Raw genomic sequence first — 26,473 nt, 5'->3', positions numbered from 1 at the left:
GCATTTCTTGTAGAAATAGAGAAAGCAATCATGAAATTCATATGGAAAAATAAAAGACCCAGAATAGCAAAAACAATTCTAAGCAGGAAATGTGAATCAGGCGGTATAGCTATACCAGACTTCAAACTATACTACAGAGCAATAGTAACAAAAACAGCATGGTACTGGTACCAAAACAGGCAGGTGGACCAATGGTACAGAATAGAGGACACAGAAACCAATCCACAAAACTACAACTATCTTATATTTGATAAAGGGGCTAAAAGCATGAAATGGAAGAAGGATAGCATCTTCAACAAATGGTGTTGGGAAAACTGGAAATCCATATGCAACAAAATGAAACTGAATCCCTTTCTCTCGCCATGCACAAAAGTTAACTCAAAGTGGATCAAGGAACTTGATATCAAATCAGAGACATGGCGTCTGATAGAAGAAAAAGTTGGCTATGATCTACATACTGTGGGGTCGGGCTCCAAATTCCTCAATAGGACACCCATAGCACAACAGTTAATAACTAGAATCAACAAATGGGACTTACTAAAACTAAAAAGTTTTTTCTCAGCAAAAGAAACAATAAGAGAGGTGAATAGGGAGCCTACGTCCTGGGAACAAATCTTTACTCCTCACACTTCAGACAGAGCCCTAATATCCAGAATATACAAAGAACTAAAAAAATTAGACAATGAGATAACGAATAACCCAATCAACAAATGGGCCAAGGACCTGAACAGAAATTTCTCAGAGGAGGACATACAATCAATCAACAAGTATATGAAAAAATGCTCACCATCTCTAGCAGTCAGAGAAATGCAAATCAAAACCACCCTAAGATACCATCTCACTCCAGTAAGATTGGCAGCCATTAGGAAGTCAAACAGCAACAAGTGCTGGCGAGGATGTGGAGAAAAGGGTACTCTTGTACATTGCTGGTGGGACTGCAAATTGGTGCGGCCAATTTGGAAAGCAGTATGGAGATTTCTTGGAAAGCTCGGAATGGAACCACCATTTGATCCAGCTATTCCACTACTCGGTCTATTCCCTAAAGACCTAAAAAGAGCACACTATAGGGACACTGCTACATCCATGTTCATAGCAGCACAATTCACATTAGCAAGACTGTGGAACCAACCTAGATGCCCTTCAATAGACGAATGGATAAAAAAAATGTGGCATTTATACACAATGGAGTATTACTCTGCATTAAGAAATGACAAAATCATAGAATTTGGAGGGAAATGGATGGCATTAGAGCAGATTATGCTAAGTGAAGCTAGCCAATCCCTTAAAAACAAATGCCAAATGTCTTCTTTGATATAAGGAGAGTTACTAAGAACAGAGTAGGGAAGAAGAGCATGAGAAGAAGATTAACATTAAACAGGGATGAGAGGTGGGAGGGAAAGGGAGAGAGAAGGGAAATTGCATGTAAATGGAAGGAGACCCTCAGGGGTATACAAAATTACATACAAGAGGAAGTGAGGGGAAAGGAGGGAAAATATAAGGGGGGGAAATGAATTACAGTAGAGGGGGTAGAGAGAGAAGAGGGGAGGGGAGGGGGGAGGGGGGATAGTGGAGGATGGGAATGGCAGCAGAATACAACAGACTCCAGAATGGCAATATGTAAATCAATGTGCAACTGATGTGATTCTGCAATCTGTATATGGGGTAAAAATGGGAGTTCATATCCCACTTGAATCAAAGTGTGAATTATGATATATCAAGAACTATGTAATGTTTTGAACAACCTACAATAAAAATTAATTTAAAAAAAAAAAAAAAAAATAATGCTAATAATCATCTGAGTAGTTGGAAAAAAAATGGTGCCAATAGATTTGCAGAATACAAGATTGCATCTTTTGGCCATTGTGAATAATGCATCTATGAATGTAAACATAAAGTATTTCTTTAGTACTATGATTTCAGTCCTTTTGGATATGTAACTAGAGGTAAAATTGCTGGATCATGACAATCCTGTAGTTTGTTTGGTATGGGGGATTGAACCCAGGGACATTTTACCACTGAGCTGCATCCCTAGCTCTTTTAATTTTTTATTTTGAGATAGGGTCTCACTAAGTTGCTCAGGCTGGTCTTGAACTGGTGATCTTCCTGTTTCAGCCTTCCTCGTAGCTAGGGTTATAGTTCTGCGCCACTGAACCCAGTGGGAATATTTGCGATAATTGTGTTTTTATGTGAATGTTCAATCTTAGGAAAGCCTTTTCTGTTTTAGGTTAATACAGAAGCTGAACCAACAGACAATATTACAAGTTTCTTGTGGCAACTGGCATTGCTTGGCTCTTGCAGCAGGTAATGTAGCATTAAATATATGCCAATGCCGTGAAATTTTGAAAATATTTTTCTCCTGCAGTTGCATTAATTTATATCCAAACTTTAATGCATTGGTCTTGAACAGTAACAGTTCTCAGACAGCCTTTGCATATCTCATCCTTTCTCCAGGGTGTGGATGAAATAGGTGCTAATCATTGTTACACCAGCACACACAGGGGAAGATGAATGAGAAGCAGGATGATACCTAAGTGTTCTTGAGAATATGGAAAATTTGTTTGTTTGTTTTGTTTCTTATGGCTATAGCCTACTCTCAAGTTCCATTTTACTGTCAAGATCCCAAATAAATGTAAAGGAAGGAGTTAAGAGAAACCTAAGTCAGCAAACAACACTGTATTTTGTTAGAAGACATCTGCTTTTACACCTCCTCTTCAATCATTTGTTTAGAAGTTGGTGCTCTTAGCCTGGATCTCCTGAAGTTCTAGGTCTCTTAGTCTTAATATGGTCACAACTAATTGAACTTGCTTAATAGATCTAAACCTGGTAGTTGGCTTGTTCAAAATTAAATTTATTTACTTAATGGGTTCTTTGCATAATAGTATTGTCATGTCAAGTGGGAGTTTTGGTTTTGATAGTCTTAAAGCATGAAGTGTCTTTGTTCCTTTGCTCTGGGGTGAGTTTGGGGTATGTGGGAGGGCAACTAACAAATGATCCTAATAACGAGATTATTTTTGGGCATGGAACTTGTATCCATTTTTGTAAAATTCGTTATTCTGTTCTTTTTTCAGATGGTCAGTTCTTTACATGGGGAAAGAACAGCCATGGTCAGCTGGGGCTGGGAAAGGAGTTCCCTTCTCAAGCCAGCCCGCAGAGGGTGAGGTCCCTGGAGGGCATTCCGTTGGCCCAGGTGGTTGCAGGAGGGGCTCACAGCTTTGCCCTATCTCTCTCAGGAGCTGTTTTTGGCTGGGGGATGAATAATGCAGGACAGCTAGGACTCAGTGATGAAAAAGGTTGGTAAACTACATGTACCTCTTTAGTTCAAAAGCACATTTGTTTGTTTAATACATACTTCTTGAGGTTCTATTATGTGTTGGCCTCATGCTAAATACTAAGGGAGCAGCAATGAACAAAACAGAACATCTGTGGCTTAGTGGAAACTATTCTAGTGGGCAAACATAAACCACAAACTCATAAATATATGGTATGTCAAGGATTCGCAAACAACAAACTAGTAAATATGTAGTTCTGGTAGGAACTTGTTTGAGCAGAGCCCGTAGGAAGTGGGACATTTAGATTTCTGCAGAAAGAATATTCCAGCCAAAGTGAACAGTATGTGCAAATGCTGTGATGTGGAAAGATGTATGGTCTAGAGGGAGAAATGGGAGGAGGGACAGCTGGAGGTCAAAGAGGTAGTACCAGGGTGAGGATTTGGCTTCCTCTGTTAGTGAGTCTTGCTTTTGTTAGCAAGACTAAGTGTTGGAGGAGAGAAGTGATCCTGTTTGACCATTAGCTGCCATTAGCTGCATAAGTGGGTCAAGGGGGAAAACCAGGTTGGAGTTAGTGAGAGTAAAGTCTGATTTTTGTGCAGCATTTGAAGAGGACCTATTTGCACATTGTTGAATGTGTGGTTTAAAACAGGGAAAAGTAGAAGGATACAGTTATTTTGTGGAGGGTGAGTGGGCAGAGTAAGAAAGTGTCAGGAAACCATGAGTTAGCTTTGGGATACATTAAATTGAGATCTGTTGGACATCTGTTTTAGTCAGCTTTTTCACTGCTGTGATTAAAAGACATAACCAGAACAATTGTAGAGGGGGAAAAGCTTATTTGAGGGCTCATGGTTTCAGAGGTCTCAGACCTTAGAAGTCCATTCCTTGAGTTTCAAGGTAAGCTGAACATCATGGTGGAAGAGTATGGCAGAGGCAAACAGCTCACATGATGATCAGGAGGCAGAGAGAGAGTCTCTATTCACCAGATACAAAATATATTACCTCAAAACCACTCCCCCAATGCCCACCTCCTTCAGCCACAACCTACCTGCCTTCAGTTACCACTGAGTTAATCCCCATCAAGGTATTAATAAATTGATTGAGTTAAATCTCTCATAACCCAATTGTTTCTCCTCCAAACCATCTTGCATTGTCTCACACATGAGCTTTTGGGGGACACCTCACATCCAAACCATAACAACATCCAAACAGAGATGCAGGTAGGAAGTTGCATATGTGCTAGGAAACCAGGGGAGACCCAAAATTCATGCTATGATAGTTGTGTGTATTTCATATAAAAATTAATGGTAGTGATATTCTAGTGCTTCATTTATCTTATTCTAGATCGAGAGTCTCCTTGCCATGTGAAACTTTTACGAACCCAGAAAGTTGTCTATATTAGTTGTGGAGAAGAACATACAGCAGTCCTCACAAAGGTAAGGGCATTGGAGAACTCTGCTTTGGTTCAGGTTATGGGATAGGCAGTTATAATAGATTATTTTAGAGTAGTGATTATGTTTAATTACCATATTGTGGCTTGAACTTGAATGCTGCCTTTAGCTTTTGTTTTATCGTTTTCCAAAGGAATAGGAACGAAATTGCTTTCTTGTATCTGTGTTTACCTCTTTGGTAAATTTCTACCAGTTAAAAATATTTCAGTATAAAAATGAAAAAAATAGTTCAATGAAATACCTTTTAAATATATATACATAAATGTGTATGTGTGTGTGTGTATAAGTAAATAAATAACAGAATCCTGTGTTCTTTTAAAATAAGTTATTTTTAAAAAAAAGCCAGGCACAGTCGTATTCACCTGTAATCCCAGGAACTTGAGAGACTGAGGCAGGAGGATCACAAGTTCAAAGTCAGCCTCAGCAACTTAGTGAGGCCTTGAGCAACTTAGTGAGACACTGTCTAAAAATAAAAAAGGCTGGGGATGTGGCTCAGTGATTAAGAGTACCTGGGTTCAATCCCTGATACCAATACATAAGCAAGTAAGTAATAAAATATGTAAAAAATATGTAAAAAAGAAATAGCAATTTAATTGTTTTAAAATCATTAATCTGTTTCTTTTATTTCTAAATAGTTACATTCTAGAAAGAAAATTTGTATTTTCATATAGAGCAAATATATTCACTTTAATTAAATAGGTTAGCATTGAATCTAATACAACTTTTAAAAAACCTTACTTTTCAAGGAGTTTGTGGAGTACTTAATTTATTTCCTTCCTTCCTCCCTCCCTCCCTCCCTGAGAATTGAATTAGGGGTTCTCCTACACAAAGCTACATCCCCAGCCTTTTTTGTTTTTTTGAGGCCGGGTCTTGCTAAGTTGTTCACGTGACCTCAAATTTGTGATCTCTCTGCCTAATCCCTACCAACTGGGATTACAGATGTACATCACCACACCTGTTCTCTTAATATCTTCTTGTTTTTCTTTAATTTTGCTTCCTAATATGTCATTGTGCTTTAAACAGTTTCCAAAATTTACAAATGGCACACATTCCCTTGAGAAGGGCTTTCTATGTTCCTTGAAGACATAGTCTTAAATTTCTTTTTTATTCTTTTTGCTATTTAAATAATGTTCTCAGGAGGTGATTTTGGCCAAGTATTAAGTGAGCATAGTGTCTTGCATGGACCATTCTGATGGGAATTTTGTATACAGGTTTCAGAGGAAGGTTCTTAAATTTAGAGATACAGTAATGTCATATTGACGTTTGTTCTTTGTTAGAGTGGAGGTGTGTTCACCTTTGGTGCTGGTTCTTGTGGGCAACTTGGACATGACTCCATGAATGATGAGGTTAATCCAAGAAGAGTTCTAGAGCTGATGGGCAGTGAAGTAACTCAGATTGCTTGTGGCAGGTGAGTGTTCCTCAGAGCTTCCTGCTGGAAGACTCAGAAATGGATCTTGTTCTTATAGTGATGGAGAATGTGATGACACCTAACTTCCATCATTTTAGGAAATCTTTACTGCATGCATACCTATGGTGAAATTTGGAGAAAGTCAGATTCTGGGATGTAGCAAGGAAGGGTTTTAGGTAATCAGAGAAATAAGGAATAGTAAGCCTCATTTGGGATAAAGAGTAGCAGCATGTGGGGAAGAAATGAAGAAAGGAGAAAGTCCCACAGAGCCTTTTGGAAATTTTGTCTGGGCCTACACTGCTTCTTCCCTTTCATGCATATGGCAGCAGGTTTATTCAACTTTTTCCACAAGTTACTATCCTCCCCATTAACTGGAGTGTGAGAGAAGGAGAATATTATGGAGAGCCAGTCATTGCAAAAAAAAAAAAAAAAAAAAAAGAAAGAAAGAAAGAAAAAAAAGAAAAGTCGCATATTGTCACTGGGGAGGTTCCATGGGGCACCCTTAAGGACTCCTGTGCTTTCATTTGGAAATTAAAGGCCAGAGTCTGAGAGTGTGTCCATGTTAGTAGATACTTTGACTATGAGTTGTTTAATTTTTCCACAGACAACACACTCTAGCCTTTGTGCCTTCTTCTGGACTCATCTACGCATTTGGTTGTGGAGCTAGAGGTCAACTAGGAACTGGACACACTTGTAACGTTAAGTGCCCGTCTCCTGTGAAGGGTTATTGGGCTGCCCACAGTGGACAGCTTTCAGCCCGAGCCGGTAAGATTTGCACTAGAATTTAATTATATTTTAAATGACTAAAACATATATCTGTATGTTTGTTTCCAACATATTTTGAATTTACATCTCTTATATATCTTGAAGTCTTTTGAAGGGAATTAATATGAGGTTTTTTAAAAACAATAATCAACAAATATTTCAGTTCTTGCTATGCATGAAACTCTGAAATCCTAGAAAATAAATAAAACACAAAATGTTAGCACCAAGAATCTTGGTGATAGTGTATGAGTTTTATTGTTGTTAATACTGAGGGTTAACTATTTATTGAATGTTTAACCAAATTCATTATTATGCTAAGCCTCAGAACAACCTATTAGTGGTTGTCATCTTTGTAGAGGTGAGAGAACTGAGTCTTCAAGAGGGTCAGTAACTTTCCTAAAGTCACAAGGATCCTGGAGGCAGGACTGAACCAAGATTGGCCCCATTTGAAAGCCTATGCTCTTAGTGCCAATTCTGTGTTATTTTCTCTACTTTCTATTGGTGTTTTGGTCATAGCATGACGTGATCTCTTTTCATGCCTTTTTTCCCCCTTCTCTTAAAGATATTCAACACAGTATTCATTTGTTTGTAAATCAAAATAAGGCAGTCATTCATATTGAGTGCTGCCTCGTCTTTTTTTTTCCTTTCTTTGTTTTGTGGTACTGCTGGCAATTAAACCCAGGGGTGCTTTACCACTGAGCTACATCCTCATTCCTTTTTATTTTGTGAGACAGAGTCTTGCTAAGTTGCTGAGGCTGTCCTTGCTTAGATGTTTGATAAAATGATTTTATAAATGTGTAAGTTTGAACTTATTATGTAAATGCTGTGGCTTTAGGAAACCTCATGGTAATATGCGAGCACAGAAGAAGACATGAAAGAGTATTTTGGTTAGAGGAAGTGTGAGCTGTGTTGGACAGGGTGATTTGGAGTTAGCCAGATAGAGGACTTTGAGTAGCAGTGTCAGTCCCATGGAGTGGCAAAATTCCAGGAGCACCATTCAGACTCTGCCCTAGGAGGTATCCCTCAGAGAATACAGTGTGTGCTAGGGTGTAAAGGAAAGAGGCATGGAGAATGAATAACATTGTGTGGGATATTAGCAATAAAGCAATATCATAGTATCAGTGTTTATGTGGGTGCATGTAATGGGGGATAAATCAGAGAACAGGAAATAGAAGTCCTTATGTTGCTAGATTTATCCTGAAGTGGCTAGGGTCCACCTCAGATGTGGAATTATTTGTTAGGCATATGTTACCATTTATAGTAGTGCCCATTTTAGATTTCAGGTCAGTGCCATGATAGAGTTAGCATGAAAAATAGAAATGAGGTCAGGATTAGCTGGCAGTGAAGCGGGGGCAGAGCTAGAATGGAGGGTACTGTTTTATATATTTATTTTTAATTGCAGTAGAAGTAATACTGGGCACTGAGCCAGGAGATTTGGTTTCTTCTCTAATGTGATTAAAATGGATAAGAAGCCACTCTGATGCATATTTTGGAATATTAGAAAAGGGATCAAGAAGAAACTTCAATTATTGAAAAATATGCTGTTGGAAATTTTTTTGGCAGATCGCTTTAAATATCATATTGTTAAGCAGATCTTCTCTGGAGGAGACCAAACTTTTGTACTCTGCTCCAAATATGAGGTAAAATTTTCTTTTGACTATAACTTGGGGGTGAAATATTGGTAAACCAATGTTTATTTTAATAATTATATTAAAGTGGTATTGGTCTTTCTTTTTACCTGTTTTATTAATATAAGCAAACAACCTTAAAGAAGTTATCTCCATTTGGTTCCTTTGAAGTGTCAATAATGTTCCTGGTATAATCATAGAGTTCTAATTTACAACTTATTTATTTTTGCCCATATTTTTTTCTAACAAAAATTTAACGAGGCCTAAAGAGTTTTTGCTTGCTTTGGCATTATTTGACTTTTCATTTCTTTTCTTCATTGTTAAGTAGCAACACATTCTAGGTATTTTAGAACTTGGTGGTTTCTTTGTTTGATGTGATTGAGTGTAATATATAACTGATACCACAATAGTCATATATCTTTTATTTATAATCTGTTCATGACTTCATGACACTGCACCAAAATTTCCCTCCTTTTTCTTGCATCATTATAGTGGGTAAGCCAGGAGAATGATGGTAGTGTCTTTTCGGGTTTATGGTAGAGAGTCAAGTGGGAATCCAAAATCTGTGAGAGGATCTGTTACACTTCTTCAGAGGCACTCAGTCTAAGAAAAGCCCCATAGATTTGTTTGCAGCCCTCCACTTTTTCCCTATTCATGTGCTTCTCTCCCCCTCCCCACTTTTATTCGATAAGCATTTTGGTAGGACCAACTCTGTTGTGTGTTGAAGGGGCCCTGACATCAATGATGATAAAGGAATCAGGATTGCTGTGGGAAAAAGGATCCTGTCCTCATTTGTCTTATATGTTGCCATCTTTAAATACATAAAGTTCTTGTCCTCTAGTTATTATAATTATTATAATTTTATGATTCTGGTAAAAAAAAAAAAAAGGTACTGGTGAACACTGAGGCTGCAGGCTGGACATCTGGAACTTAAAATTTTCTAGGTCAGGATTGTTTAGTGCTGCCCTCTGGGGTGATGTGGAATTGCTACTTTGGGCTTGTTTAGACATCACAAAGAAATCCTGAGGGAAGTGGAAGTCATTTTTTATTTCTTCTAGATGCCTCAAAAGCAAAATTGAAAATATAGGATTTTAGTGTAGTAACTTTTTTGTCCATGAATAGTTAGAATTTTGATTATTCATTTCCTTAACAAACTGACTTAAGTAATATTTTACAACTTGGTTTTTCTGTGTTATTCAACGTAATACTTAGTTTCACTCCTTTTATCAATATAGAATCTGATCTATAGTTGAATTTTAAATTGATTAACATTGTTGGGTATAGAAAACAATACTTTGATGAAAAGAAAGTAAAGTATCATAAGGCAATATTAGAGAAATAGGGCAGGTTAAATAAACAACTGGTGTTGGTAGCAGTGGTGTATGCTTGTAATCCCAGTGGCTTGGGAGCCTGAGGCAGGAGGATTGCAAGTTCAAAGCCAGCCTCAGCAACTTAGTAAGGTCCTAGGCAAGTTAGCTAGACCCTGTCTCTAAACAAAATACAAAAAAGGGCTGGGGATGTGGCACAGTGGGTAAGCACCCCCTGGGTTCAATCCCTGGTACCAAATAAATAAATAAAATAAACAATTGGTAATAGAGGTATGCATTGAAAACTCGAGATAAAAAAGATAAAAGCAACTATAAAATGGAATATTTCTTAAGGTGTTTCTCTTTTTAAAATGGAAACCTATGCACATATACTTAAACTATTAATTGTAGATGTTTAGATATAAACTGATAAAATTAATGTGGTTACCTAGTTACCATTATCAAAGACCAAGAAAAGCATTTGAATAGTGACAGCCTCCATTTTATATTTATATAGTGCTCATTCTTTAATTCAAGCCTTAAAGTGGAAGAAGGGAGGAGAGGAGATAATAGATTGAGTGTCTCTTACCCAAAATGCTTAGGAATAGAAAAACATTTCATATGTTTATTTATATATTTATTTATGAGTCTGGAATATTTGTATGTGTATAGTGAGATCTTGGGGATGGGGCTCAAGTGTAAACATGAAAATCACTTGTTTTAGATATATGAAATTAGGTTCATCTCATCTTGCACAAAAATAAAATAAAAATGCATCAAAGACTTAGGAATTAGACCAGAAACCTTACAACTGCTAGAAGAAAACAGGTTTAACACTCCATCATATAGGTAGGCACCAGCTTCCCAAACAAGGTCTCTAAACCTCAACAAATAAAACCAAGAATTCTGAGTGGATGCTCTCAAATTAAAAAGCTTCTGCATAGGGAAGGAAATGACTACAAGTTTGAAAATAAAGCCCAGAATGGGAGAATCTTTGCCAGCTGCCCCTTTGAGAAGGGATTAATATCCAGATTAGGTTAGATAAAGAACTCAAAAACTTAACATCAACACTAAATTTCTCCATCATCTGGGAAGGACATTGGTGTGGAGGACAATAACTGCCATGGCTCTGATGCTTTGACAGAACCTCTGATGTGTGGGGTCTTTTGGCCAGTCATATGAGGTTTTAACTGGTGGAGCATTCATGGTTGCCCTGGGGGTTGAGATTGGTGTGGCTGAACCAAGAAAGAAGTCAAATGCCGATTTCTACAAAAAATTATGATTTTATGAAAGATTTTGAGGAGATGAAGAAGGCTGGAATATAAAGAATTTTTGGAATATAAAGAATTTCTTTAGATTGAGTTCCTTAGAAGTTGATTACTGACTTGTGTTTCTGAACTGTAAAGTGTTCAGGAACACATGGGCTAAGGAATAGTTTTTCTTAGTAAATAAACAATTAACAAATGATGTGGGTGGGAGGAGCTTAAACCAAAATAACAAACCTAATTAATAAATGGGCAAAGGAACTAAAAACTTCTTTAAAGAAAAAACGCAACTAACCAAAAAATACATGAAAAGATGTTCAACATCTCTAGCAACGAGGAAAATGCAAATCGAAACTATACTAAGGTCCACCTCTAGTCAGAACAGCAATTATCAAGACTACAGTGTGGTAAGGATGTAGGGAAAAAGATACCCTCTTACATTGTTGATGGGACTGCAAATCAGTACAAACACTTTGTGAAGCAGTATGGAGAGTCCCCAAAAACCAGGAATGGGGGATGGAGGCAAGATGGCAGATAGCCGGACTTGGCTTTTCTCACAACTCCATGACCCAGGACACAAACAGCGATAAAACTTCCTATCTGTGAGGTGAGTGAGAAAAGCACTGCACTGATACTCAATATTGGACAGAGAGCCTTGAAGACTGGGAAATTTGGGGTACATCAGACAAGGATAAGGAACAGAATTGGCGCTAAGCTCCTGGCTGGAGTGGGGAAATTTAGATCTGAGTTCGGGGCTGAGTCCAATACGTGAATATGGCAGACGCCAACCGCAAGATCTAAACGGAGCCTAGCAAATCAGGAAAATCTCTGGCACAGAAAAATTCTGGCATAGAGACCATTTTGCCTGGAAGTAATATGGATCAGAGAGGCTGGGTAAAGCCTGCTCTCCTCCTCTCTCTTGAACCCAGCGGTGCTGCACAGGACTAGGGGCAGGCAGCAGCTGGAGAATCTGAATGGGCCCAGTGACAGCTCAGTGAGAAGACAGTCTTTGGGAAGCCAGAAAGAGTGGAATCCCCAAGAAGCAGGACTGACTCCTTCTTCCCATGAGTGGTTCCCTGATAGAGTAGTGAGGTACAATCTTAGAAATGCGTTGATTCATCAACACCCGAGAATTCCCCATGCATTAAAACACTTGGGGCAATACTAGACATAAGCCCTGCCCCTGGGATCTTCACTTCAGAAACTCAACAAAGAACCCGGGGCAACTGTACCCTGGAAGTGAAGCTGAAAAGGCTGTTCCACAGCTCCTTACAAAAAAGGGAAGCTAAGAAGTGGAAAGACATTTTGGCACAGACAGCATGCTTATACTCTTACTGATAATTCTGTTGTTTCTGTTTTTATTTTGTTTTTGAATGTATACTTATTGATACACGATGGACTTTTATGTATTTGTACACATGTTTGTTTTTGCTTTTTTTTTTTTTTAACATTTCTTAAAGGTAGTTGTTTTTCCATGTTCTGATTTTTGAGGATTAGGGTTTTTGGTTAGTATATTTGGGATTGATTTTCTATTATCTGTTTCACCACTGTTTCCCTTTGTTTCTATTTCTCTTTTTCTTGCTACAGCCAAACTATTTTCTCTTTCACTCTTTCTTTAATACTTTTATTTTTTTCTTCTCCTCCCTCATAAGCATGTCCTACATTGCCTCTGAATTTGCCCTATTCACTTCTGAATCTACAAACCCTTTTCTACCCCTTCTCCCATCTCTTCTTTCCTCTTAATGAACTCTTTCTTTAACTGGATACTTATACATATTCGTATTAGTTTTTTTCTCATTTCTAGCATTTTTTGAAGGCAATTAATTACTTTTCATGGATCAGTATTTTGAGTACTAAGATGTTTGATTAGTATAGATTGATTTTGTTCTTGTATTCTTTTATTTTTAATTTTATTTTACACATTTGTTTCTCTACTTATCTGTTTTCCACCACTCTTTCTCTCTTCTTCTGCTAGCAGCCAATCTCTATTGATCTCTTTCACTCTTCCTTTAATTTTTTCTGTTTTCTCTCCTCCTCCTTCAAAATCATCATGTCCTACATCACTTCTGTTCTATCCCTGTTCACCACTTGAAATTTTAAGCCTTTTTTAAATGTACTGTTTTTACAATGGGCAATAACTGGTCATATCATATCTGATTATCCTGATAATCAACATTATAAATATCATAGCAAGAACTGTTGGATTTAATGCTGTAAATTGTTTGCATTGGTTGTTGTAATTGTCTGTCTCCCCCTAAATTGTGAGATACTGGAAACCTTCAGGGACACTACAAGTCCACAGGTAGAAACTCTGCTTCCTCAAAACCAGCTGTTAGATGGGTAGACACACAAAAAACCTGACATAGCAAGGGGACAAATCACCCCAAACAAACCAAAATACTTCAGTAATAATCCATTGACACCACAATGGGACAAATGTCAGAGAAGGCGTTTAGAATGTTGATAGTTAAATGGAAGGCATTTATAATGTTAATAGTTAAATTGACCTGTGAGGTAAAGGACAACAGAGGGAAAGAAATACAGGAGTGAAAGATCACTTTAGTAAAGAGATAGAGATTCTGAAAAAAATCAAGCAGAAATCCTCAAAATGAAAGAATCAATAAACCAAATTAAAAATTCATTGGAAAGCATCATCAACAGACTAGACCACTTGGAAGACAAGAGTTTCAGGCAATGAAGACAAAATATATTATCTTGAAAATAAAGTTGATCATGGAGAAAAGATATTAAGAGACCATGAACAGAACTTCCAAGAAATATGGGATAAAACTGGGCTTGTGGCTCAGTGGTAGAGTGCTTGCGTAGCATGTAGGAGGCACTGAGTTTGATTCTCAGCACCGCATATAAATAAATAAACTCTATTGACAAAAAAAAAAATAATTAAAAAAAGAAAGAAAGAAAGAAATATGGGATAACATGAAAAGAGCAAACTTTAGAGTTATTAGGATAGATGAAGCCAAAGAAATGAACAGTCTTTTTCAATGAAATAATATCTGAAAAATTTTCAGTCCTTAAAAATGAAGTGGAAAATGAAACACAGAAAGCTTATAGGATCCCAGATATTCAAAATTACAACAGACCCACACCAAGGCACATTATTATAAAAATGCCTAACATAGAGTAAGGATAAAATTTTAAAGGGTGACAGAGAAAAATGATAGGTCACATTTAGAAAAATGATAGGTTACAATCCAGATGTCAGCTGATTTTTCAACCCAGACCTTCAAAACTAGGAAGTCTTGGAATAATATATACCAAGCTCTGAAAGAAAATGGGTGCCAAATAAGAATATTGTACCCTGTAAAATTAAGCTTCAGAATTGACAATGAAATCAAAACTTCCCATGATAAACAAAAGTTAAAAGATTCACAACTAGAAGGCCTACACTACAAAACATACTCAATAAAATGTTTCATGAAGAAATGAAAAATAAAAGTGAAAACCAGCCAGGTGTGGTGGCGCATACCTGTAATCCCAGTGGCTCAAGAGGCTGAGACAGGAGGATCACGAGTTCAAAGCTAGCCTCAGCAAAAGTGAGGTGTTAAGCAACTCAGATCTTGCCTCTAAATAAAATACAAAATAGGGCTGGGATGTGGCTCAGTGGTCGAGTGCCCCCGAGTTCAATCCATGGTACCCGCTCTCAAAAAAAAAAAAGAATTCAAACTATCCCTATTTGCTGAAGACATGATTCTATATTTAGAAGACCCCCCCCCAAAAAAAAAAAAAACTCCACCAGAAAGTTCTTAGAACTCAACAAATTCAGCAAAATAGCAGGATACAAATTAATACCCATAAGTCAATTGCATTCCTATACATCAATGATGAATTACCTGAAATTAGGAAAACTATCCCATTCACAATAGCCTCAAAAAAAATAAAATACTTGGTAATCAATCTAACAAAAGAGTTGAAAAAATCTGTAATTAAAAACATAGAACACTAAAGAAAGAAATAAAAGAAGACCTTAGAAGATGGACAGATGTGCATGTTCTCGAATAGGCATAATTAATATTGTCAAAATAGCCTTACTACCAAAAGTGCTATACACATTTAATGCAATTCCTATTAAAATTCCAATGACATTCTTCATAGAAGTAGAAAAAGCAGTTATGACGTTCATTTGGAAAAATGAGAGGCCCAGAATAGCCAATCCTTAGGGAGAAAAGTGACACAGGAAGCATTCAAAAGACCAGATTTTAAATTATACAGTATGGCATGGTATTGGTGCAAAAATGGACATGTAGACCAGTGTACAGAATACAAGACAGAGACAGAACCACATAAACATAGCCATCTTATACTTGACAAAGGTGTTATAAACATACATTGGAGAAAAGATAGCCTCTTCAACAAATGGGAAAACTGAAAATTCATATGTAGCAAAATGAAATTAAACCCCTATCTCTCACCCAGCAAAAAACTCAATTCAAAATGGACCAAGGACCTAGGATTTAGACCAGAGACTCTGCATTTACTAGAAGAAAATGTAGGCTCAGTTCTTCATCATGTTGGCTTAGGAACTGACTTCGTCAACAAGTCTCCTATAGGGCAAGAAGTAAAATCAACAATGAATAAATAGGATGATATCAAACTAAAAATCTTTTTCACAGCAAAGGAAATAATCTAGAACATGAAGACAGAGCCTACAAAATGGGAAAAAGCTTTGCCACTGGTACCTCAGATAGAGCATTAATCTCCAGGATATATAAAAAACTCAAAAATTTTAACTCAATTTTGGTGTTAAAAGAACCCAATCAATAAATGGGCTAAAGAACTGAACAGGTACTTCACATAAGAAATATGGTTGATCAATAAATATTTGAAAAAAATACTCAACAATTTTACCAATTAGAGAAATGCAAATTAAAACAATAGTAAAGTTGGGTCCCATGGTGCATGCCTGTAATCTCAGTGGCTTGGGAGGCTGAGACAGGAGGATCATGAGTTCAAAACCTGCTTCAGCCAAAGCGAGGTTCTAAGCAACTCAGACCTGTCTAAATAAGATACAAAATAGGGCTGGGGATTTGGCTCTGTGTTTGAGTGCCTTTAAGGTAAATCCCCAGTACTCCCCCACCCAAAAAAAAAAAAAAAAAAAAAATTATATTGAGATTTCATCTCCAGTCAGAATGGCAATTAAGAATACAAGCAACAATAAATGTTGGCAAAGATGTGGGGAAAAATGTACACTCTTAGCTGCTGGTGGCACTGCAAATTGTGCCAACCACTATGGAAAGCAGTATGGAGATTCTCAGAAAACTTGGAATGGAACCACCATTTCACCCAGCTATCCCACTCCTTGATTTAAATCCAAAAGATTTAAAAATCAGCATACTACAGTGACACAGCCACATCAATGTTTATAGCAGCTCAATTCACAATGACTTAACTATGGAACCAACCTAGGTGCCCTTCAGTAGATGAATGGATAAAGAAAATGTAGTACATATACACAATGGAGTATTACTCAGCCATAAAGAAGAATGAAATTATGACATTCACCAGTAAATGGATGGAAGTGGACACTATCAGGCTAAATGAAACAAACCAATCCCCTAAAATGTTCTTTCTGATATGCAGATGCTAACACTCAATAAGTGGAGATAGGCGGGGGTGGGATAGGGGTGGGAGTGGGGGGAGTGGGTTGGGGGGTGGGAAGGAAGAATAGAAGTACTTTGGATTAGACAAAGGGGAATGAAGGGAAGTAGGGGAAGGGAATAGGAAAGATAGTAGAAGGAATCAGGCATAACTTTGCTATGTTCATATAGGAATATGCGACCAGTGTACCTCCACATCATGTACAACCACAAGAATTCTACTGTCATGTATAATTAAAAAGAACAAATAAAAAATTGAAAAATAGCAGTGGGATGGAGGATCATAAATATATGGGGAAGATCATTGGAGTATGGGGGAGGGAGAACATGGGAGAATGAGGATTGAGATACAATTCCATGCATTTATGATTTTGTCAAAATGAATAGAACTATGTATAACTATAGTGCTCTAAAAAATAAATCAATTTAATATAGATCTTGTACATATAGCCTGAAGGTGATTTAGTACAGTATTTTAAATTTTGTTCATCAAACGAAGTTTCATGGTGTTTAAATTTTCACTGTGGTATTACGTTGGTGCTCAAAGTTCTGTATCTTGGAGCATTTCAGATTTTGAATTTATGGATCAAGGATTCTCAACCTTCATTCAGATACTCATTTGCTACATTTGGTTCTTAATCTTGGCAATTTAGTGAATATAAACTGTAGCCTCTCTTTTACCTTTCATCTAGTCCTCTAGACAGGATTGAAAAGGGAAAAATGTTGGGAGTATGTATCTGTCTCTCGTAGCCTCAAAGCCTGTTGGCTGACTTAATGCTTATTATTATTATTGTTATTTAGTAGTAGTAGTATTAGACAATGATTTTCAACCTTGGATACCCATTGGAATTACTTGGGAGCTTTAAAAAATACACCTGTAGAGATTCTGATTTAAATAATCTGGAGTGTTACTTGGTTAACAGCAATTTTTAAACATCCTCTGGTGATTCACAGTCCAGCCAAAGTTGAGAAACACTGACCTAGAGCAATTTTTTCTTTTTGGCCTGAATGTATAGAAGGACCCGAGGCCTGGGGTTGTTTCTCAGAGGAAGAACACTTGTTAGCATGTGGAAGGTCCAGGGTTTTGACCTCCACACTGGGAGGGAGGGCATAGAAAAATGATGCTCTTTCTTGGTTAAGTGATTTTAAGATTGTATTTCACCTAAGGCATCTGTGGTTTATTTGGACATGTAATAAAGAATAAGAAAATAGTTCCATGTCAGTGTTTTTGTAAATATTTTGTTTCTGTTGCCCCTTTGAATGGGGGAATTAATTAAAATTTACATAATAGTGATTTTAAAACCACAAGTGGAAAGAAAAGCAATGTGTGTGTGTGTGTGTGTGTTCATTTCCCTTTGGCTTCCATGTTCTTTTTTTTTTTTTTTTTTAGTGAGAGAGAGAGAGAGAGAGAGAGAGAGAGAGAGAGAGAATTTTTAATATTTATTTTTTAGTTTTCGGTGGACACAACATCTTTCTTTGTATGTGGTGTTGAGGATCGAACCCGGGCCGCACGCATGCCAGGCGAGCACGCTGCCACTTGAGCCACATCCCCAGCCCCTTCCATGTTCTTTCTGTTGTAGTTCAATATTATTTTGAGTTTCTCAATATGTCTGTGGCCATTTTAGTATAATGGTTAATAAGACCCAACTGATCAAAAACTTTGTCAAGCATCTCTAATGAATTACATGCCATTTTTTTTCTCCCTATAGTGGTATCTTACAACTATAGGAAAGTAACCAGGAAAATTTATTTTGAAAGTTATGTTTTATGTTTAAATACAAAGAGGAAAAAAAATGATGGTTCTGTGAATGAATGGATATTTGCTTTGCTCTTACTTTCCCCCTCTTTGTTAGTGTCAAGTCTAGGAGGTATAAACACCCCATCAACAACTTTTTACTTCTAGATCATGAACAAAATTGGGGAAAAATAAAGCTGAAAACAAGCAATTTTAGAAAGTGAAAGTTCTTTGTCTTTTTAAGCCTCACTGAATAAAGCTTGTACAATGCTGGAATTTTTAAGGCCATTATTAACATCCTTTTTGACACTTTTCTCATAAGCTTACAGCTATATACTTGGAGCAAGACATAAAAATGGGCATTAAATTTTCATAAATTATTTGCAATATAGGTTCAAATTCAACTGACTTTTTAATAATGTATTTTACTGGAATTTGGCCAAAAAAATTATAATTCTAAGCCTTAGAAGCCTTGATGTTATAGTGATTTAAAGCAAGGGGGAAAAAATCTGTAAAAGTCAATTGGGGTTGGTTTTTTGGGGAAGTAGACCTTGAGGCTCAAAGTTTTAGAGGGTATGCTCGCTCTCTAGAACACTTATTCAGGGGTGAAGGAGGAAGGACTGGGCAGAGGGAGAAGTTGACCTTTAATTCTGTTACAGCAGAAGCCTTGGCCAGCTCTTGTGGGACCCTAGAGTTAGGATGGCCCTTCAGCCAGTTCTGAGTTGAGGGAAGGAGGTTAGGCTCTTATACCACACTTCACTCTGGCATTGGATGTAGCAGGGGTGAAGCAATAGCCAAGGGTGAGCCCAAGTGGGAGCAGTCAGGAGCCTGTATACCCTGCAACTGGGGAGTGAGTGCCTCCTTCTGAAGTGGGAGCGATCTGGGCAGTGCCCCACAGCTTTCAGCTCATGAGTGGAACCAAAGCGGTGAGTGTTATGGTGGGGAAGAAGAGGAAAAATCCATGCTACATAATTTTCTTTCACTGTTTAATTTCCAGAATTCTTCTCCTGCTGTTGACTTTAGGACCATGAACCAAGCACATTATACCAGTCTAATAAATGATGAAACCATAGCAGTTTGGAGACAAAAACTCTCAGAACACAACAATGCAAATACAATCAAGTACGTGATTGCTTGTCTTTAGTTTTTCCATATTAGAACTTTTTAGCTTAGTGATTTTTCCCCACCCTACATCTGTGTTGAGGCTATGAATATAGATGGAGTTTTACATTTAGGGAATCTCCTCCCGCCCCACACACTTTTATTCAGGGTTTGGTCTCATGAGGCCCCAGTAACAGTGACTGCTTCCCATTTTTCTTACAGAGTGTACTTTTCAGCCTGTCTTTTCCAGTGTAAGGTCTTCCTGACCAAAGAGAGCCTAAGTCATCCTTTGTGCTCAGTATTATGTTGTATAACCCTAATGGGTTTCTTCACATTCATGTTCTGAAGCATTTTGTCTTTTTAATATGAACAGTTTCTAGCATTTTCTCACTCAAAATGATTAGTTGAAATGGGAATTCGTAGTCATATAGGGAAAAAATGTATAGTAAAAAGTATTGAGCCCTTTAATCAAGTTTGTTTTATTATTAAACTAGAATATTTTCTGCATCATTTTATATACCTTCATTGGCTTTCCTTAGCATTTCCTTTTTGTCATAGAGTCTAATGTATACTAAGATTAGAAATGAGCATACTAGTGGAAGGGGTGTAGGGGTGAGAAGAGGACCAGGCTGATTATCAGCAGGGGGAGTCAGAGACCCTGTGTTTCACCAGTAGTAGAAAGGGAAGAAGTGATCTCCAAAGATCTTTCTCTGATTAACAGAAGTTACTGAAGTCTTCTCCCTAGCCATATATTTTTATTTCTTCCCTTCTCCTTATACTAAATAAAAGTATCCAGGATCCTGATATGCAGTTTTATTCTGGATCCTCACACTACTTTCTGAGAGCCTATATAAAACAGGTAACAGAAATGCTCATTGCACTAACTTTTAGTTTCTTTCTCAATAGGGCAATAAAATACAAGGAAATGGTTGATTAATTATTAATTTGCACAAAAAATTTTTGTGGGGGAAATAACAGCCCACGCTTTGTTTTGTTTCTGTTTAGAGGTAAAGTAGGGCATGTTTTAAATGGTTTGTGGTAGGAGAATGTTCAAGATTGTTATCAGGAGCAAGATTCATTCTTTTTTTAAAATTTATTTTTTGGTTAGACACAATACCTTTAATTTGTTTATTTATTTATTTTTATGTAGTGTTGAGGATCGAACCCAGGGCCTCGTGCGTGCTAGGCGAGCGCTCTACCACTGAGCCACAACCCCAGCCCAAGATTTATTCTTTTAAGAGCTTTGATATTTTTATTTTTAAAAAATAATGTATGGAAAATATAAGGTTTTGCTCATTTTGATATGTGACACACTATTTATCTAAAGCAAATGTATGTTTTTCAAGGTTAATCTAAGAGCTGCCATAAATGAAATCTGTTCAGTGAGGGTGTGAAATAAATAATGACTAACTTATTGCTGGTGCTCAAATAACCATATTTTTAAAAATTATTAAAGACTTCATTTTTCTCTCTCTTTTTTTTTGGAGCAGTGGTGTTGTTCAGATATTATCTTCTGCAGCCTGTTGGAATGGAAGTTTTCTTGAAAAAAAGTAAGTGACTTAGTCTGAAAAAACCCACATCTGATGCAAACACTTACCAAAAGGTGAAAAAGACTTTTTCTTTTTGACAGTAGTTGGGTTTAATTCAGTGAAAAAACTGATGCTCTCCACAAAAATTGGATTGCCTAAGAATGATGAATTAGAGGAGATCAGGAAGGACAATGCTGAATCACTCCTGTTTGGCAGAGAAGCAGATTGCTAATGAGAAAGACTATATCTCAGGAAGAATTGGTGTAATTCAAAGTCAGAATTTCAGGATATTCTAAAATGTGAGCCCCAAGATCTGTGCTTTACTGTTAGTAAACTCTTTAAATAATTTCCTTGTTTTCTTTGGTTTGCTTTACCATTTTGTTTTTTCTTTTCTCAAAAGGAGTAAGTTTAGGGAAGAGTTCCAAAGAAACTTAGTGGCTTCTTGGATTCCAGTTCAGCCCAGCTCACTGGGAAATTATATTTGAGGCTAAGCTCCACAGGCAACAAATAGAACATTTGTTTGGTTGTATTCCTTCTGCAAATATCCCTCTCAAGAACATGATTCATCAAAAGAGTTTTGTCATGGGTTTGGATCTTTGATGCTACCAAATCCTGATCATCTATCAGTCCTTTTCTGCCAGTAATCAGACTAATGAGTCTTGAAGATGAGTATGTTGGTCCGCTGTCCATTACTGTAACAAATACTCAGTAGTCAAACTTAAAATAGGAGAGGTTTATTTTGATTTGTGGTTTAAATGATTTTTAGTCCATGGGCAGTTGGCTACATTGCTTTTGGTCTCATGGTGAGGAAGCATAGTAGGAGAGTGTAACAGAGGAAGCTACTCACCTCTTGGTGGCCAGGAAGCAAAAGAGAGAGAAAGGAAGGGGTTGGGGTCCTAATATTCTCTTTAAGGCATGGCCCCAACTTCATTCCAGTTGACTTCATCTCCTGAAGGTTCTACCACTCCCAGTAGTACCACAGGCTGGGGACAAAGTCTTCAATGCATATATCTTTGGGGGACATTCTCGAGATCCACACTGTAGGGTTCAGAACAAATTGGATGGATGGATCAGAGGGGATATACTGTGGAAATTGATTCCTATGATTTTGGAGGCCGAGATGACATTCCTGATGTGCCTTCTGCAAGCTACAGAACTAGGGAAGCTAGTAGACTGGTTCAGTCTCAGGCTTTAGAACCAGGGAAGCTGATGGAATAATTCTAAGTCTGAGGCTGAAGACCTTGCAACCTGGGAGGCCTTTGGTATAAGGCCCAGAGACCAAAGAACCTGGAGTTCTGCTATGGAAGGGAAGAAGAAGAAAGTTGTCTTAGTTCCAGAATAGAGAGACAGTGAATTTGCCTTTCTTCTGCCTTTTTGTTCTGTTTGGGTCCTTAGCCAATTGGATGGTGCCTGCCCACATTGGTTGATGGTGAATTTTCCTTACAAAGTTCACTGATTCAAAAGCCAGTCTCTTCCAGAAACTCTTACAAACATACCCAGAAATAGTGCTTTACCAGTTACCATCCCATAATCCAGTCAAATTGACATCTAAAATTAACCAGACACAACCCAACAAATGGTCACTTCAGAAACTCTCTGCAGTTACAGTTAGATATTTCAGTCAGTTACTCATATATTAGGGCAGCTGGAATGGGATCATTCAATTCATTTCATGTTTAATAATTAAGCTTTTCTTCTAGTTGAATGGTATTCTCGATTATGCTGATGTTGGTCTTTTGGAGCAGCAGTTCTCAACCAGTGTGGCTTTGTTCCGTAGGGGACATTTGGCAGTGTCTGCTGACGTTTGTGGTTGTTGCAGTGGAGAGGTGTATTTTCTTGGATACAGTGGGAAGAGGCCAGGAACATCATACAGTCCCATCTGACCAATGCAAAGTTGTTTGGCTCCCAGAGTCAGTGACAATCAAGGGTGAAAACCCTGTTCTAGAAAGATAGCTTTTATGAAGATTAGGAATAGCTTTTGGCCAGACTTCTTGGGTTATTCATCCATAGATCATGTATTCATTACAGTTGTGGGTAAAGGTTTTTCAAAAACTGACATTTGTGCTATTTCAAAAAGGCTGCTCTTCTAGTATATGCGTAGGAAATCAATTTCATAAATCAGTATATACAAATAGGTAAAGGATTTTGTTTTTTCTTAACAGCATAGTAGAAAGTACCTCTAAGTATATGGAAGGTTACATTTGGAACACCAGAATTAGTTTGGGACAGACTTATTTTTAGAACAATAAAAAGTCCAACAAAGAAAGTCTAAGAAACTCCTCTTGGTTTGACCATTTAAGTTGCGACATGTATGATTTTCTTCAATGTTAGAAAACATACTTATATCTTCAGAAATTGTAACAGAACTGTCAGAAAAGTGCTAAAACTTTCTGCATGTGTTGATTATTAATAAACAGAAGCCTGTTTTCAAATATCTCTTTTGTAAATTAATAAATGCTGTATGTTCAAGAGTAGGAATTTAAGAGACATTCTCTAAGTCTCTGAAAGGCTGACTGTTTAAGGTTGGAAAAATGACTTCATTGCCAGGAAGTTAAGAACATTTGCTATGAAATTAGTTTTTGGGTGAACGTAATTGTATCCCTTCTGTTAACTGAGAGAGACAATAACTTTGAATTTGTTGTAGATCAGATTCTTATGTTAAATGCATTAAGGAATTTCAGGAAGAAGGTTGTACTTGCCATTTGGGATGAGTGGGCCAGTTTGCACAGGCAGTGTTTTTCTTCATCTAACCACAGCGCCTACAACTAGTCCAGAGTTAGCACAGTTACAGAGAAAGATAAAAAACACAAAAAGTAAATCCAGGAATTAATGTTTGTTTATGAACTTCAAGGTTGTCTTGGCCTGGCATGGTTGTTCTTATTCTTTGACTTGTAGGGAAAACATTCCTTGAAAATTTAAAATCATTTTGAAAAAGGTATTCTTGTGAAGATATTCTGTTGGGCTTCCCCAAAGTATGATATTGTTTTGGATTTTGTCTGCCAGGTCAAATTTAAATCTGATCAGAATGGACAAAGCATTTTATATACTTGTTTTATGATTTTTATTAGTGTGTTTGCTTTGGGTTTATTATTATTATCATTATTACATACTGTTCTGTTTTTGTTTAGGATTGATGAACATTTTAAAACAAGCCCCAAAATCCCTGGGATTGATCTGAACTCAACTAGGGTATTATTTGAGAAATTAATGAACTCTCAGCACTCCATGATTCTAGAACAGGTATGTTTCTTACATTTATAAAGTGCATTTTTAAAAAAATTTTTTTTAAAAAATTTGTTTTAATTAGTTATGCATGACAGTAGAATGCATTTATGCACTTTGGTATATCATATATAGATGGGATATAATTTCTCACTTTTTCTGAGTGTACATGTTGTAGAATCATATTGGTCGTGCAGTCACATATATACATAAAGTAATAATGTCTGTTTCATTCTACTGACTTTCCTATCCCCACATTCCCTCCTCTCCCCTTCCTTCACTCCTTTCTTCCTAAACTAAGGTAACTCTATTATTCTCTAGTGCCCCCTCCTTTATTGTGAATTAGCATCTGCATATTAGAGAAAATATTCGGCCTTTGGTTTTTTGGGATTGGTTTGTTTCATTTAGCCTGATAGTCTCCACTTCCATCCATTTACTGGTGAATGTTATGCTTTTTTTTGTGTGTGGTGCTGGGGATTGAACCCAGGGCCTTGTGCATGCAAGGCAAGCACTCTACCAACTGAGCTATATCCCCAGCCCGAATATCATTTCATTCTTCTTTATGGCTGAGTAATACTCCATTGTATATATGTACTACATTTCTTTATCCATTCATCTGTTGAAGGGCCAACCTAGGTTGGTTTCATAGTTAAATCATTGTGAATTGAGCTGCTATAAACATTGATGTGGCTGTGTCACTGTAGTATGCTGATTTTAATCCTTTGGATTTAAATCAAAGAATGGGATAGCTGGGTGAAATGGTGATTTCATTCCAAGTTTTCTGAGGAGTCTTTATACTGCTTTCCATAGTGGTTGTACCAATTTGCAGTCCCACCAGCAATGTATGAGTATACCTTTAAAATGCATTTTTTTTCAATTGAATAATTGAACTTTTAAGAAAAAAAAAACGGACTGCAGAATATATTTAAGTGGTAGAATGCTCATATAGCATGTGTGAGGCTCTGGGTTTGAACCTCAGCACTGCCAAAAAAAAAAAAAAAAAAAAGTTATGATGAAAACACCAAGTCTTGAACACACCTTAATTTTGTATAAATATTCATTTTGGGAATTTGACCTGCATTTTGCTTTCTCTTTGTCTTTAATCTTTCTGAGGAATTGTCCCTTCAGAATATTAGGTCTGCATAGGTAGGAATTTTTGGCCTTTCTTTTCCCTAATGTATTTTGAGAGTCTGGACCAATGAATGAGAGTTGAGTCTATCAAATAGCTTAAGAATTTAGAGATAAGTTAACTAGATATCAGGGATGTTTGAATTTCTTATTCTTTTTTGTCATACAGATCTTAAACAGCTTTGAAAGTTGCCTGATTCCCCAGTTGTCAAGTTCACCACCAGATGTTGAAGCAATGAGAATCTATTTAATACTACCTGAGTTTCCCCTACTCCAGGATTCCAAGTATTATATAACATTGACTATTCCCTTGGCAATGGCCATTCTGCGACTGGATACAAACCCTAGCAAAGTATTAGGTGAATGTGCTAAAATTTAATACCAGTGGTTTTGTTCTTGTTTTGTTGGTGTAGCCACTGGCTCTCAGTGGATTGAGATTCAAGAATTTATTTGTTGTCATTTTAGAGCTTTAACATTTAAACCTTTCTTTCTTTACCATTAAGTTTTAACTATAACCCTGTTTGCAATTTGAGCAAATTGAACCATTTATTTAGTATATTTGAAGTGATTATTGCCAGATTAATTTGATTTTAAAATACCACAAAGTCAGATTATTCAACTTTAAACTACTTTTTCCCTCCCACTTGTGTAGTTAATAGTGCCTCAAGAATTAGTATCTCTCCTACTTTAGGGGGTGGGAGTGAAATGAACAATTTTGGTGATGCAGAGATCTCCAAGAAAGGAGAGGCAGAAAATGACCTAGTGGGGACTTACCAAATGTTTGTTTTGTTTTTCTTTTTTAGGACAGTTGAGTCCACACTGATTTTTGCAGGCTCCGGACACTTTGCTGAGATAAGAACCTTCCGTTCCTCAGTGAATTGGAGAGTGTCTCTCATGGGAGTAGCGCCTGAGATGTTTTTATTAACCAAGTACAGAAAGTCTGTCACCCGACCGGCTTTTTACTTTTTTCCCCCACTGGTAATTTTTTTTAGGTGTTTATTGCAACTCAGTAACTTCTGTGTTCCAGATGGACTGGGATGTTACTTGAGCATG

At 37.1% G+C, this 26,473-nt stretch overlaps 1 protein-coding gene across 3 annotated transcripts in view; it reads left to right on the top strand.

Annotated features, from left to right (window-relative positions):
• Herc3 (HECT and RLD domain containing E3 ubiquitin protein ligase 3) overlaps positions 1–26,473 on the top strand; it is a 140,928-nt gene that overhangs the window by 56,086 nt on the left and 58,369 nt on the right. For 2 of the 3 annotated variants that reach the window (XM_076865245.2, XM_076865244.2), the window contains 10 exons: positions 2,225–2,301; positions 3,069–3,290; positions 4,611–4,702; positions 5,995–6,125; positions 6,730–6,890; positions 8,454–8,530; positions 19,438–19,562; positions 21,032–21,091; positions 24,199–24,310; positions 25,590–25,779. In XM_076865245.2, the coding sequence (XP_076721360.1) occupies positions 2,225–2,301; positions 3,069–3,290; positions 4,611–4,702; positions 5,995–6,125; positions 6,730–6,890; positions 8,454–8,530; positions 19,438–19,562; positions 21,032–21,091; positions 24,199–24,310; positions 25,590–25,779 (1,247 nt within the window). Of the gene's footprint in view, positions 1–2,224; positions 2,302–3,068; positions 3,291–4,610; positions 4,703–5,994; positions 6,126–6,729; positions 6,891–8,453; positions 8,531–19,437; positions 19,563–21,031; positions 21,092–24,198; positions 24,311–25,589; positions 25,780–26,223; positions 26,397–26,473 lie in introns of those variants that run through there. The other variant, XM_076865246.1, reaches the window with a different exon arrangement.

The sequence above is a fragment of the Callospermophilus lateralis genome, chromosome 8, assembly GCF_048772815.1.
Source record: "Callospermophilus lateralis isolate mCalLat2 chromosome 8, mCalLat2.hap1, whole genome shotgun sequence".
Classification (NCBI taxonomy): Eukaryota; Metazoa; Chordata; class Mammalia; order Rodentia; family Sciuridae; genus Callospermophilus; species Callospermophilus lateralis.
The sequence above is the reverse complement of the archived record's forward strand: the minus strand, read 5'-3'. Positions and strand labels throughout refer to the sequence as shown.